Source organism: Epargyreus clarus, unplaced genomic scaffold, assembly GCF_041222505.1.
Source record: "Epargyreus clarus isolate Ecla_fem2 unplaced genomic scaffold, WU_Ecla_fem_2.2 ptg000007l, whole genome shotgun sequence".
NCBI lineage: Eukaryota > Metazoa > Arthropoda > Insecta > Lepidoptera > Hesperiidae > Epargyreus > Epargyreus clarus.
Window position 1 is genome coordinate 13,653,948 of NW_027332215.1, and position 16,010 is coordinate 13,669,957.

General features: G+C 35.6%; 1 protein-coding gene across 1 annotated transcript in view; it reads left to right on the forward strand.

The window, feature by feature from the left end:
• Positions 1-3,591: 3,591 nt before the first annotated feature.
• Positions 3,592-16,010, forward strand: part of LanB2 (laminin subunit gamma-1) — a 28,221-nt gene continuing 15,802 nt past the window's right edge. The window contains exons 1-9 of the mRNA XM_073074742.1: positions 3,592-3,784; positions 6,931-7,049; positions 9,023-9,171; positions 9,786-9,903; positions 10,793-10,976; positions 11,202-11,407; positions 11,935-12,038; positions 14,070-14,255; positions 14,994-15,219. Of these exons, the coding sequence (XP_072930843.1) occupies positions 3,656-3,784; positions 6,931-7,049; positions 9,023-9,171; positions 9,786-9,903; positions 10,793-10,976; positions 11,202-11,407; positions 11,935-12,038; positions 14,070-14,255; positions 14,994-15,219 (1,421 nt within the window). The 5' untranslated portion in view covers positions 3,592-3,655. The remainder of the gene's footprint in view (positions 3,785-6,930; positions 7,050-9,022; positions 9,172-9,785; positions 9,904-10,792; positions 10,977-11,201; positions 11,408-11,934; positions 12,039-14,069; positions 14,256-14,993; positions 15,220-16,010) is intronic.

Here is a 16,010-nt window from a genome sequence, read left to right on the forward strand (position 1 = left end):
ATAGAGTCAATAACGTAACATTAAATATCTAAATTAACAAATGGCGCTTTATGTTTTGTCTCTCTTTTTTGTGAACATGTGAGGTAGACAAAAAGACTTGAGGACTTGCTTATTGTTACGTTTACTCAGTCTACTAAGCAAACGGAACAGAATAATGGATCGAGTATACGTAACGTAAAATGGTAGAATGTTTTGAAAACTCATGGTAAGAGTACTGTTGGCTGAAGGTTGACGCATACTTTTTTCAAGACAAAGGAATGAGATAATTGTAATCCCGGCATAAGTAACAGCACTGGTATGATAGCTCATATGACTAAAAAGTTATTAGTTGAACAAGCATTGTAAATAAAATAAAACTTACAACTACTATGGTTCTATATATGACAGATATCATTAAAGCTTTTTCTCGGGTACATTTCATTAGAAAATGTATAAAGTGAAAAAAATATTTTTTATAGTATAAGAATAGCCGACGAGTATACAGTATATTTCAAGTGGCTGCTCATGCACATCTGTAATCAACCCCAGATAAGATTAGATTCTTACCTGAGATCCTCGGGGTAGCGACCCTCGAGGATTAAGCTGGAATGCATCGTAAGTATGTCTCCTTTACGACACCTTTACGTTTACACATACAATTACCTTTGAGAAAGGATTTATATAGCCAGTTAAAGAGATTAGGTTCAAATTAGAAACTTTTTTCATTACTGATACATAAATAGCTATGTACTTATATATATAAGAATAGGTCAGGACTTTTCTACGATTGAAGATGAATATGAGCATGCAGTGTACTTGATGTGGTCACTAACATCAATGGGCATCTGTACCCTTAGTATGAGTTTCTTCGTTTGCTCGAAGACGTGCAACGTTTACGAATTCGATCATACTGCTTCTCTGTGGACCGTTTCTGAACTAAATTTTCGCATTATGAGTTAAAAAAAATTAACAGTCAATTGTAACGACATTTAATTTTGCAATTATAAATAGAATGCATTTATTTTTACATTTTTAATTTAACGTTGATAGCGTTATAATTCTGTTTATGAAACTCATACTGAACGTTTTCAAGCAAACGTAAAAACTCATACTAAGGGTACTGTAATCAATTTCATATATAACAGGGGTTCTACCTGAAGCCGATCATTTATTATTATTTTATTATTTATTTATTTTATTGATCTAATTAGAACGGCCGAGGCCACTTACACTAACTAGACAGATCTAACATACTGACAACTCGCAAAACTCCAAGCATCATATATGCTTGATTAAATTTATAATTTATTCATAACTTAATTTATTCATCATCATATATCATCATAGATGCGTTGCTACTATCGAGGACTACGATCGTCGCCCGATAGGTATGTAAGCCACCTTTTAACATCTATCTCATGCAAATAAAACATCTATCTAATTATCCATATTATAATTGATATGAGGTAGAGTTAAGCAATAGCAAAGTCAAGGAAGGACTTAAAGATAATAAACCTAATGTTTTAAGTGGAATCATTATTATTAAAAGTTAACCAGAGGCCTCTTTGTTCCGTGACATTGACAAGTTTGTACCAGATGTTCGCCTCATGTCCCATGCTCTATGTTTGGCAAGACAATCTGGCGCAGAATTTGTTAATATCTCTACATACATTTATAATATTTGCTCTGGACACTTGGTTGTATTCTAATCTTATTGAATCGTAATGAAAGTAATTGATGTCTACTTAATGAATGATCAATCATTTTGATTTTTTTTCTTCAATATAAATCATTCATCATCATCAACAACCCATTATCGTCCCACTGCTGGGACGATAACGGGTCTCCTCTCGTAATGAGAAGGATTAGGCCATAGTCCACCGCGTTAACCAGCGCGTATTGGTAGACTTCACATACTCAAATCTCTTAGATACGCAGGTTTCCTCACGATGTTTTCCTTTACCGTTTAAGCAAGTGATAATTATTTTCTTATACGGACATAATTTTGAAAAATCAGAGGTGCTTGCCTGGGATTTGAACCTCGGACCCCTCGATCGAGAGGCCGAGTTTCTTAACCACTAGGCTATCACTGCGTTTTCAATATAAATAGTCTCAGTAAAAATTCCATTAGTTACTTATAAATCGCTATTGTTATACATTATGTAGTTATTAAGTTGCATTAACAATAGGTAATGTTACTGCCGTACGTAATAATAATACCATATCAGATATCCTACGCTATGAAAAAGATTTGAAATGAATGAAGATCTTTTCATGACGCATGAATGTCAGAGTAGGATTTCAGTATGCGTATCTAAATGTACCTAGTTATATAGTTTTAGAAATTTGCTTGCCTCATCGCTTCCTTAGTCGCGCCAGTGAGTATAGAGGGACGCAATGTATCTCGAGCCTTAGTGTGAGTGAAAGGGTTTACGAGAGAAAAGGCTGGCAGTATTGAATGACCTAATGCACTCGTGTGTGTCAGTCGTGCATCGGCAATGAAATGATTGATTGCATAGCCATTTCGAACACTACTATAGGTCCCGCAATGTGTTCGACTTCATTGATTAGTATTATCACCAGTGAATTATATGAGTATAGTAATAGTTAAATATCTATTTATTTTTGAACTAGGACATGATAAACAGATAATTAGTGTAAGTCGGCAATTATTTTTTTAACGAGTGATAAACATAAAATTGTTTATTTTTTGTCATAGTACCTAAGTTGCAATGGTTATATTTGTGTGCGATTAACAGTTCTTGGAAACAACAACAAAGGTTCTTTCATAATGACTGCATGTGGTGGCATTTTGACAGAAAACAAAAGCTCAGACCTTTTCAGGTTCGTTCACAAAAAACGGTCGCCTCGCTATGAGGCCGCTCTGCCGCGCTTAGAAGTGCGTTCCGTCACCGATCAAAGAGTAACTAACTATTATAAAGCGCAGACTGGTTCATTATAATAAATTTAAACCTAGAATTATTTTTTGACTAGTAAATTTCAAATAACCATTAAGACATATCAGTAACAGAAGTAAGAAGTTATTTTACATTTCATGTAAAGTTACGCTACATGACTCTTGCGTAACTTTTAAAATTATGAATAAAACAGTTTTCTACGCTTTCCATTATTTTAGGTATGTGTGTCTAGATAGGTACTTTACTGAATTATTTATTTGAGTGAAGTTTATCTAAGCTATGAATCGTCCTATTGTAATATTTTAACATGAAATAACACGTGTGACATGTGTAGGTAATATGTAAATTTATCAAGATTCGAGAAGGCTTGAGTTCAGAACAGAAGCATGGCCAATAAATTGGTAAGAAATGTCGATATAAGACCACTAAACCCTTAAAATAATGCAGTCCAAATTCACGTATTTGAATTCAATAAATCTGTATACAATGTTTTTATTCAATAAAATGTATAAAGAACATAAAAGTGACATTATTATTTAGAAAAGTTCAAAATTGGTGCCCTGTAATCACTGTTTAGATACCCACATCTCTCTCTGGCTTCCAGATCACAAAATTGGGGCCTCAATGTGACAAACCGGTACTGTTTGTGCCTACTGCGATGATCTTTGGCTCAGTGTTGTGAAACGAGCGGAGTCGGGAGCGTCAGTGCTCGGTCGACCAGCAGGCGCGTCGACGCGGGCTCCACGCGCTCTAACAAAATGGCGCGACCTTTCATCTATACACACTTTCTAACGTTTATAGCTATTTGCTCCGCTCAGGATTATTATCAAACACCCAGAATTGGATCCCAAAAACAAGCATGCTATAACAGCGACGGACTACCACAAGTGAGTATCTTAAACGGAGCTTTCAAAACTTTTTGTTTGTGTTAATTTTGACGTATCGTGTGTTTTATCTGTGCCTCCTATGTCTTAGAATGTATGCCTATCTTTAAAATATAATAATCCCTGTGTCTTATTATAATGTAACACGCCGATTAAATAACTTGACTTAAATAATGTCCTACATTATACACAAAAGTTGTTGAGGACTTATTACCATTTTTGGTAGAGTCATTAACTTTGATCTTACTTGTTTTAAGAAAGGAGCTTTATTATTAGAAGGCTTGAATGCGCACCAGAATATGTTTATGTTATATTATTTTGTATTTATATTACGCACCTATAATTTTCTATATTTCTTTAAGATTACTGATATATAAGTTGTTTAAAGGTTTTAAAACATTATTGTGTTACTTTGTATATTTATATCATTTTTATCTATTGCTAAAATGTTATTATCTTGCTAATATATCTTAATATTTTAACCTTTAATTAAATGTGATGTTCTTAAAATAATATTTTGGATCTTTTAAAGTAGATATTATCGTACTGTGTTACTCATCTGTTAAATATTTCTTAGGTCGAGCCTTTTGTTTTAAGTTTAATCTTACTTAATTACGAGAGCTGGTTAAGACCTATTATTATACTAACATAATTGTATAATTATTAAATCTTACTATAAGTACTTCTTCTTACCTTAAAATCGTATTTAACCCGCTGTTGGTAAAAGCTATAATTATCGAAAAATGCTTACACCTTATCAGGAGCTAATAATAAAAATACCTACCTAATATATTTGATAACATAAAGCTCGAGACAATTTTATGCGTTAAATTATTATTGTTGTAACACGGTTCACTCTTTTTGTGTCAGCTATGATAATAGTTCGTTGCTAGCGGTCTGATTTTGGCAGATTGTCGAGAGGTTATCGATGTACAGTTAATGTTGTAAGTCCATTGATACAATAATGAGTTCGTTTACTCTCAGAGCCTAATGTTTTGTTATCAGGGGCCAACGGAACGGGCTTATCGTGCACATCCGCTGAACAAAGAGATATTACATTACAGCTTACATACTCCAATTATTAACTTTTATTACAACTACGACTTTTATTACTACTACATTCGTTCTATTATAGTTGTTTTACTAACTTATTGTTATGCCTTATAGAGTATTAAATTAATAAATTTACACAAGCTAGTCGTATTAATAACTAAAACAAACAATAACTGTACAAATTATCTACAAACTTAAATAATATTAAAGTAATGAGCTTATAATACTCAATTTAATTATCGTTTTTATTTCTCCAATATTATGCATGATAGTATGCAATGTTTAATGCAAACGTGCAATGTTTATTGTACAAATATTGCAGTAGTAAATTTAAAATAGAAGTACAGACACCGTAAAATAAAAATAGAATGGATGCCAATACAATGAGGGACAGAAATAAATTATCGTTTTTGTTAGAGAAGTAGCAAATGCGCGACAGGTATTATAAGAATACTAGCTGACCCGGCAAACGTTGTGTTGCCATATAAATAAAAAAATGTTAAGGGTGAACAACCCTTAGGGGTATGAAAAATAGATAGTAGCCGATTCTCAGACCTACTAAATATGCATATAAGATTTGGTGAAAATCGGTAAAGCCGTTTCGGAGGAGTACGGTAACTAACATTGTGACACGAGAATTTTATATACAACGAGATGCACTTATAAATATCGGCCTACACATAATAGAGCATCATCTTTTTTCTTATTTTGTACCGAACGTTAACAGCCGATAAAAACCTAACTATAAAAAAATAATTCACAATCTAACTTTAGAGCGGTTAAATATCCTCCAGAATAATATTTTTTATAATTAGCAACCGTAATTTTTCCTCAAAGAATTTACGCACTACTTCCTCTATATAGGACGCGAGTTACTTGAAATTACTATTTAATGGCGGTCCTGACGTAAGAATTATAGCATGACTAAAAGGTGCGTTATGCCGGTCGATGTGAACGTCCTGCGCGCACCCGCTATATATAGCGAGACTATTTTGGCGGCAAAACCACCATCTGGGACGGCACTAGTAACAGCAGACTGGTTTCCGTATTGACAATCACTTTTGTTGCCTAAATTTTCTAGGTCCTTAAATAAGATTTAGGGCTTGTGAAGTGGTGGTAGTTGTATTGACATTCAAATAGTGCTCTGTAAAGAACCTATTTTGAATAAATAATTTTGATTTGATTTGATTCACAATCTACTCACTAAGGCTACTTGGAGATTATGTATTGAGTAGAACTTATAGGCAAATATTTTTTTAATAATGTTTAATTGAAATTAATTTGTTACATAACTTTACTTGGATATTGTGAGTCTTGATATAAGTTATACAGAGTCATAAAATAGAAATTCGTTAACAACTTCTTATCCAACGTATAAAGTTTTCGTAGGTATAGTCTGTTTCATAATTAGGTGTCCAAAATGTAAACAAACAAATGTCACTGTCAAAAATTAACAAGAAACAAAAACTTTAACAAACTCAACAAAAAACTAAAACTTTACAATTATTCACAATTTAACAAACGCGCTATGAAAACGATAATACATTCGAGTTTGATTACAATCACGAAAATGAATAACATCAGCTACGAAACTTAAAAATGACTACACAAGAAATGTCTTAGGTTCCGATTGTGTTACCATTATCACATTTTAATTTTCTACCATAAACCTTGTTTTTTATTATTATTACTGTATGGAACGAAATTGAGGTAATATAAATATTAGAAAATTTGAATTGATCTTAATTTATTTTGATTATTATTTTATTATTGTTGTATTAATTTAATATTGTCAAAAATAAGAAACTACCATTTGAAACATATTTTCTTGATAGGACAACACCTTTGTTTACATTTTGGACACCTAATTATGAATCAGACTATAGGTAATATTACTTTTAACGGTGTTGATTACTTTTCATACCATTTATTTATAAGAGTTGTAACATTACACATTTAATCTAACACAAAATTATGAGATATATTTATTTATGTAAATAGTAATTATATAAATAGTATTCATAAGCGAGTATTCAAAAATGACACTAACTAAATTGAATTTAAGCTGTAGATATTAAATAAATCGCCTATTTCAGAGATGTATCCCAGAGTTCGAGAACGCAGCGTTCATGGTGCTCATGGAAGCCACGAACACTTGCGGCGACAACGGCGAGAAGATGTATTGTATACAGACGTCAGCTGGCACGTCAACAAGGTATTATAAATTAATTACCTCTTCGCATTTCACAGAATTTTTCACACATTTGAAGGTGGTAGAACCCTTTGTGGTTCGACTCCGGCGGCACCACCGCCACACCTATTTCTACCTACAACATCAGTGTTAGGCGCTGCTGTGTTCCGGTTTGAAGGGGTTTAAGGGAGACAGACTTTTCCGAGGCGTTCCAGCTTAGTCCTCAAGGGTAGCGGCGCATCTGTGGCCTACCTTAGGTAGGAATATCTTATCATATCTGGGGTTGATTACATATGTCCATGGGCGGCAGTAGCCACTTACCATCAGGTGTACTGCATGCTCGTCTGCTACTCTTATATAATTAAAAATAAACAGAAGTGTAAGCATTAAGCACATACTACTACGGCTTGCATACACTTCAACCGACGTACAAAGCTAAACAACGTCTGATGACTGACTGCTAGTGGGCAGTAGCGTACCTCGTAACTATATCATAGGAGCCCCGTGGCAAATTCATTGTCCTAAGAAAGGGCCTTACGAAATTTCCATTCACGAATACGTACTTTTGTGATTGTTTGGTCCTGGCGAACTTTTTTTCTCTGATTTATACGAGTAAACATTTGTAGGTTACTTTTGAAGTCGCATTTTCTCGGGCCGGTGGCCCCGTCAGGCCAGGGGCCCGTTCTATACTATAGTTACACCATTGGTAGGTACTGGAAAAGAATTTGTATGGATGGACATAGATGGATCACATACTCCTTCTCCAATATACATGGGAGTTGTATGGTGGAGTCGCTTCAGGCTTGGGAGTTGGGAGCCCTATAACCAGGTGCGGGACATAAACGGGCTCTAAGGCCGATATCACTGTAGCTCTACGAATATTCAACAATTTGAATCTGCGCTTGGTAGAATCAGGGACCAGTCAATATGCGAAATGCATACTGCGTGACGAGTCATAGTAATTGACGATACCTATCCCATCAGTCATTTATCGCCACATTCAACATAATGTATGTTCACAAGTACGCTCATTACACATTATAATGCTCTACAGAGATAAATCAACCTCGAACTGTTTAGTCGGGTGACTGCTAATAGCATCTTATTACGAACTTTTTGGTGCTTTAAAAGTATGTAACACTGCTTCTTTCAGTTGTAGACAGATATATGAGTCACGTTGAAATAAGGGTGGTTTTACATTTCGTTTTTAAGGGTGTGCATGTTACTTACGCCTGATCTTATCATTTCAATTTGAAATCAATGAATGAATACATCTTTATAACTTTTTGTGATGTTTGTATTAGTATATCTATCTATGTGTAACCGATATTATATGTACGTACAATATAAGACGTGTCGTCGCAAAATAAGACGTGACGATATTGTATCGTATTATTGTTCTACAGCACTAAATACGCAGGTTTACAAATATTTTCAAATATAGATACTTCTTTTTTAAATTGTACACTTTTCGATATGTAATAGTGCAATAGACATAGTACGAGTACATATCAGAGACGGGCCGTGCCTGTCAATATAATTTATAAAAAATGTGTTTTTGATGTGAAACATCTATAGCCGCACGTAAAACCGATTTCTGGCGTGGCGACACATGCCGTGGCGACGCTATACGATGGTATATATATACAGTCTATATGCAGTAGTGTGTACGGTGTGGCGACGCGTCGCCATGCGCAATCGAATTCAATAAATAGTCATCGTTATCTGGAAAAAAATCGTAATATTTTATTTTATCATTATGACATATTTAGTTCTTTTCTGCATATTACTTTTACAAAATAATGTCGACGTTTCACATCTGCCAGGCGTCCCGTGACGGCTCACATTTTTTTTTTCTGAGACAACACGCACAATGTATTTCGATAAAAACATAGACTTAGATTTTTTTCACTATGATAGATAGAAATGGGGCATAGTCCCAAATTAAGTCACCTGCACCATTTAAACTAGTTCTAATTAACATATTTTTTGTTCAGGTCCTGCGATTTCTGCCAGCGTGGTCAGTTTTCTAGTGACTACCTGACAGACTTGCACTACGAACAAGACAACCAGACTTGGTGGCAGTCGGAGACTATGAAAGAGAATATCCAATACCCGAACCAAGTTAATTTGACTCTGCATTTAGGTAAGTTTCATTGTATTTTGTTATTATTATTTGTGGTACTCGTAATGTAAAAGTTTTACCACTTTTGTAGTAAGTGTTGTTGTGTACGAGTTTGTGATCCATTTGACGGTAAGCAGCTCGTGCCGCCTTTGGGCATCTATAAATCATCAACTCTAGGTAGAGTACAGTCCTACCTAAGGTCGGCTACCGAAAGTCTCTCATAAATGTCCTGTGTAGTCCGCGCCAAACTTCTCGTCCGCTGTGAAGTTGTTGTGCGCAGGTTTAGTTAGCATATACTCCGTAGCAACAGTGTGGGCACACTGACTGCGCTATGTCCCCGCGGGCGAGAGCGGGCAGCGGAGGGTGCCGGGGGGTTACCGCGCTGTCTTCGTCCCGCTAATATCTACAATTTGCTCTATTCTATATAATTTCTATATTCGGAGAGAACTAGCAGTTTGGCGCGGACTCTGCCAACCCGCTAAATACAAAACATAGCAGAACTTCACATTGTTGTTATAAGGTGGTTGTGCCTTAAATCTTGAAGGAACATAAAGAGCTCTGCCGCCTTAAATACCTTATATTTGCACTATGGTACAATACCATAACCAAACTGTATATTGGCCATTCCACAACAGGAAAGGCGTACGACATCACTTACATCAGAATAGTGTTCTACTCTCCGAGACCACAGAGTTTTGCTTTGTACAAGAAAACAGGCGAAGATTCGGACTGGGAACCCTATCAGTACTTCAGGTATACAATTGTACATTATTTTACTAACCGTGCTTACAAATTATTGTTCACCGAACAAAGGTAGTTGCGTGCCTTTATAAAAAAACTAGCTGACCCGGCAAATTTTGTACCGCCTCAAAATCTATTTATCAAATATATTTCATATAAAATATAGGCTATGTTACTCGTGGATAATGTAGCTTTCGAATGGTGACATAATTTTAAAAATCGGTCCAGTAGTTTTTGAGCCTATTCATTACAATGAAACAAACCAACAAAGTTTTCCTCTTTATAATATTAGTATAGATATTAGAAATTCGCCTAAAAGGATGGCTCAGGTGATAATAAGCGGTCGATGGAATAATTTAATGTAAGAAAGATTATCACCCAATGTAGTGGCTTTTATATATTTTTCGTTCATACATTTTAGTGAATGGGCAAAAGATCTAATTAACCGACAATCTTCATTAAATGGAGTAATCATATTTTATTTTTTTGCAATTTTAGCAAAGTAAACCATCAAGCCTGCCGTATTTCGAATTGTATTAATAATAACGTCTAACTTTGTCGTAAATATATATATATATATATATATATATATATATATATATATATATATATACTCATAATCTTAAGTTATCTACCCCCGCTATTAAAATCAAACTAACAAAGGAAGAGTTTTCACAAAGATTTTCACAAGAAATTATTAAATTTCGGACTTTGGTAGGCACAAAATGTTAAGATTAACTATTTATTAATGGCTAGCGTTAGTATGTTGTTACATCCGGATCTTAACAGCTCATCATATTGGACTATGAACTTACAATTATGATATTAACTCATACATGCTGATTTTACGAAGTTACGCAATTAAAATGTTATATGTACATTGCTGTTTTTCCTTTACTAGTGCTTCGTGTCGAGAAACGTACGGAGTATTGGAACAGCGCGCCGCCGAACTAGGCGCTGAAACTAAAGCGCTTTGTACCAGCGAGTACTCTGACATATCTCCCTTGTCTGGAGGCAACGTCCTCTTCTCCACACTCGAAGGACGTCCGTCTGCCTACACCTTTGATAGCAGTCCCGAATTGCAGGTAACGTGACGTGATCGTATAAGAATATTTAGTACGGTATTTGTTTTTAAAGTAGAATATTGTTACATCGTATTTGCTAAAATAAGTAATTAGGATAACCGACGAAAGAAATGAAATAGCAATTTTTATTATTGTTAAAATTCTTGATTGACCTTATTTTCTGACGAACGCACGCGAGGAAAGAAGCAGGCACTGCTCGTATTGCATACACAAGTATTTTTTTAGGAATGGGTAACAGCAACAGACCTTCGTATCTCGCTCGATCGCCTGAACACATTCGGGGACGAGATCTTCGGTGATGTTCAAGTGCTGCAGTCGTATTGGTACGCCATCGCTGACGTGGCGGTGGGCGCCCGCTGCAAGTGCAATGGACACGCGCTGGTCTGCGATACGCAGGAAATGCCTGATGGCACCAGGAGCAGATACTGCAGGTATGTGCGAAAATTATTTATTTTTATAATATAGGTCTAGCATGCAGTCCACCTAATAGTAAGTGGATATGTGCAGTCAACCTCGGATAGAATTAGATATTCCTACCTGAAGTCGGGCACAGATGCGCCGCTAACCCTGAGGACTAAGCTGGATCGCCTCGGAAAAGTATGTCTCCCTTACCACACAGTACTTACTTAAATACAGGATAATCAAAACGCACGGCTATGCGATGGATTAATTTCAGTTGTCCGAACGCACTACTATATATGTACTCGTATATTACACTACGTTATACTACTATTTAAAGTATACTACAAACAATGTTTATTTTCTTCAAACTGTGCACAATGGTCTCTAGGGATAAATCAAAGTAAATTGTTTAATAAGTGCGAGCTTCCTCGCTTTTTCGAACGTTTCGTTTCGAAATGGTACTTTGCGACTCTACAAATTTAAATTTATTGTATTCGTTTTAAAAAAATCGTAAATTTCATAAAGTCGATTTTTCAAAAAACCTTTATTGTTTCAGATGCGAACATAACACGGCCGGTCGCGATTGCGAGAAATGTTTGGACTTCTACAACGACGCCCCGTGGGGGCGAGCGTCGCCCACCAATGTACACGAGTGCAAAGGTTAGTGCTGGGTTGCTACTTTTAGAACTAGTTTAGTAACATTTCTATGCAAAGCTAAAAATATAACATAACATAACATTTTTAATGCAACGCTACTATAATTAGAATAGATATAAGTTGATTTTATTTTTCTCATTATATACTACTTAGTAGTGGCTAAAGAGTTAACTAAGAATCCTAAGATGAAGGAACTAACTACGAGGAAGTAATTATAATCCTACGTTATTTTAACTAAACTTAACTGATTATAAAGTTACTTTATAAACATTGTTGTTTGCTTACATAGAAAACAAAATAGAAGTGTTTTTTCAAGAAGTTAAAAAAATAAAAGCATATCTATTTATTTTGAACATTACACTACGCCAGCGACCTCTGCTTTGGTTTTAAAGAGCCAATAAACCACTTTATTTTTATAATTACTACATTTTCATGTTTTATTAAGTTTCCAACAAGTTGATTCACGAGATATCCGTATACATATAACATTTAAATATTCTACAAGTACGAGCCTTTCAAATATCAGAAATACATATATGTACATTCAGGCCTTACATTCAATTAAATGCTGTGCTTCTAAGGATCGTTCTACGCTGTTATGTGATATATTATTAACAAATATCCAATATAAGTGTCTAAGTATAATGAAAGAAGTAAATGTGTCCGAGTACCGGTTTTATAGCAGTGCAGTACTTCTGTGCCCTACTTTTATGGGATGTGATAAGTAAACCTACATATAATATTGCTATTGCTATATTTTAGATATATATATGTATGTATAATATATATAATATATTTATATTTAGACTAAGTATTATAATGTTTTTTATGTTATTTAACAACTGCCGCAAACTTTCTGCATTCACCAAGGGTTGACTGGTAGAAAATGCCATCAGGCATTATGTTTTGCCCTTTTGTAGCTTAACTTTCTGTTAGTGTTACAATAAATAAATAAATAACAAATAGTAGGTAGTAGAAGTCGTGTAATAAATTGTCTGCCGACTAAAGTAAGACTCTTGTTTTATTATCAGATAATTAGATGGACTACATGTCCATTTATCACAAAAATAATTTATAAATAAACCAAGAGTTACTGGTTCTGTATATGCTCTACCTCTTATATGTAATTATTAGTTAAAAGAATATGACATTAGATTTAATGAAATTAATATCTATAAACCAGGTAAAGATGTTATAAAAGAAGTACAAATATAGGTAAATACAATTCAAATATATATGTGTAAGTTTGTTTGCTCTGTGCTTGCGTTGTGCTTCGCAAAATACTTATTTATTTAAATTGTTTAAACATTGTATATGCTGCCAAGCCATTTTTTATTTCATAATTAAATGCTTTGTAATCATAAATCAGTTACGAAATAAATATGTACAAGCTATTTGTAATCGAATAATTAATCAAAATAGGTAAGTAACACTAAAATGATGCGTTTATCTCGTAAATGTAGAGCCGATTTTATTAAACATACTATTATATAATTATAATTATTTATTATAATTATTTGTTTATATCATTACTTTATTTCATTTTTGTAAATATTATAAAAATGTGTGACGAAGAAGATATCATGATATCAATTTACATATTCTCTCTATGGGCTCTATATGTAAGCTTGTAGTCAAAATTAATTAATTGTGTACTATGAATTACAAAGAGATGAAATAACATTTTTAAAGAACTAACCTATTTCTGTGCAGATTTGCTTGGCGACCATTCCATTTTGATGGTAATACGTTTAAAATTGGTGCTATGAGTTGCTGTAATGAATTTGCGAAATATATTTTACTTTGCTTTGTTTTCTACTTGATTTATTAAATTTATTTACGCTCCTTATTGGCATATATAATACGACAAAAAATTGCTGGACATACATAAAATATATACCCGTCGAATAGATAACTTATCTTCTTTAGGAAGTCGGTTAATATTCTACTACTACTAAACGAATCTCCTTATTAATAAGTTTGTAGACGTCTTATTATTTTTAACGTCGCTCAGTACCATTACTCTGTCGGCAGCTTGCAACTGCAATGGTTTCTCCAACAAGTGCTACTTCGACAAGGACCTGTACGAGCGGACGGGTCACGGCGGCCATTGCATCGACTGTCAGGAGAACAGGGACGGCGCGAACTGTGAGCGGTGCAAGGAGAACTTCTACCAAGGCATGGAGGATATCTGTCTGCCTTGCAACTGTAACCCTACAGGTAACGCTGTCTACATGCTTTGTACACTATTTTTGTTGTTTTCTTTCTTGTATTGTGGGTGCTGTTGGCGAAATCTACAATCGAAAGACAATATCACAAAATAACAAATAACACTACACTACAATATCACTAAATATTCACGTTTATCTAATGTGCTTATACGGTACAGATTGCTGGTAACGAAGGAAAAAAACAAACCACAAATGATCATAATGTAGGACATTTTTTTACAATATGGGAGTAGCAGACTAGTTTGCATTCCACCTTACGGAAAGTTGTTACTGCCACCACCTATAGACATTTGTAATCAACCCCGATAAGATTAGATATTCCTACCTAAGGTCGGCCTCAGATGCGCCGCTACTCCTGAGGACTAAAAGCTAGAACGCCTCGGAAAAGTATGTCTCCCTTACCACACCCTTCAAATCAGAACACAACAGCGTTTAACACTGCTGTTATGAGGTAGAAATACTGCACAGAGGGTTCTACCACCTTCGAGAATACGAGATGTTTATAGATGAAAAAATTCGAGAATACGAGATGTTTGATAGATGAAAAAAGGTCACCAGAACCAAACAACACTTAAGTATTCGTGAGCGAAACTTTCTTAGCCATGCGCTTTTTTATTCATGTGCCATGATATGAATTTGCCACGGGTTACACGCCATAATATGAATTTGCCATACGGTAAAGTTACGCCACTGGTTGGTTTTTATCAATGTACAATGTATCTTCCAGGGTCCCGCAGCCTCCAATGTAACGCGGAGGGCAAGTGCCAGTGCAAGCCGGGCGTCACCGGCGACAAGTGCGACGTGTGCGCGCCCAACTATTTCGAGTTCACTGTGCACGGTTGCAAGCCATGCGATTGCAACATGTCCGGGTCGTACGCAAACACTCCGCAGTGTGACCCCCAGACTGGAGTCTGTATGTGCAAGCAAAACGTCGAAGGAAGACGGTGTAGAGAGTAAGGATGATACATTTTTTTAAGTTTAATACCTTAATAACATACGTTCACTGTGTACGGTTGCAAGCCATGCGATTGCAACGTGTCCGGGTCGTACGCGAACACGCCGCAGTGTGACCCCCATACCGGAGTATGGATGTGCAAGCAAAACGTCGAAGGAAGACGGTGTAGAGAGTAAAGATGACACATTTTTTTAAGTCTAATACCTTAATAACATACGTTCACATTGCACGGTTGCACACCCTGCGATTGCAACGTGTCCGGGTCGTACGCAAACACTCCGCAGTGTGACCCCCAGACTGGAGTCTGTATGTGCAAGCAAAACGTCGAAGGAAGACGGTGTAGAGAGTAAGGATGATACATTTTTTTTAATTTAATACCTTAATAACATACGTTCACTGTGTACGGTTGCAAGCCATGCGATTGCAACGTGTCCGGGTCGTACGCGAACACGCCGCAGTGTGACCCCCATACCGGAGTATGGATGTGCAAGCAAAACGTCGAAGGAAGACGGTGTAGAGAGTAAAGATGACACATTTTTTTAAGTCTAATACCTTAATAACATACGTTCACATTGCACGGTTGCACACCCTGCGATTGCAACGTGTCCGGGTCGTACGCAAACACTCCGCAGTGTGACCCCCAGACTGGAGTCTGTATGTGCAAGCAAAACGTCGAAGGAAGACGGTGTAGAGAGTAAGGATGATACATTTTTTTAAGTTTAATACCTTAATAACATACGTTCACTGGACATGGTTGCAAGCCCTGCGATTGCAACGTGTCCGGGTCGT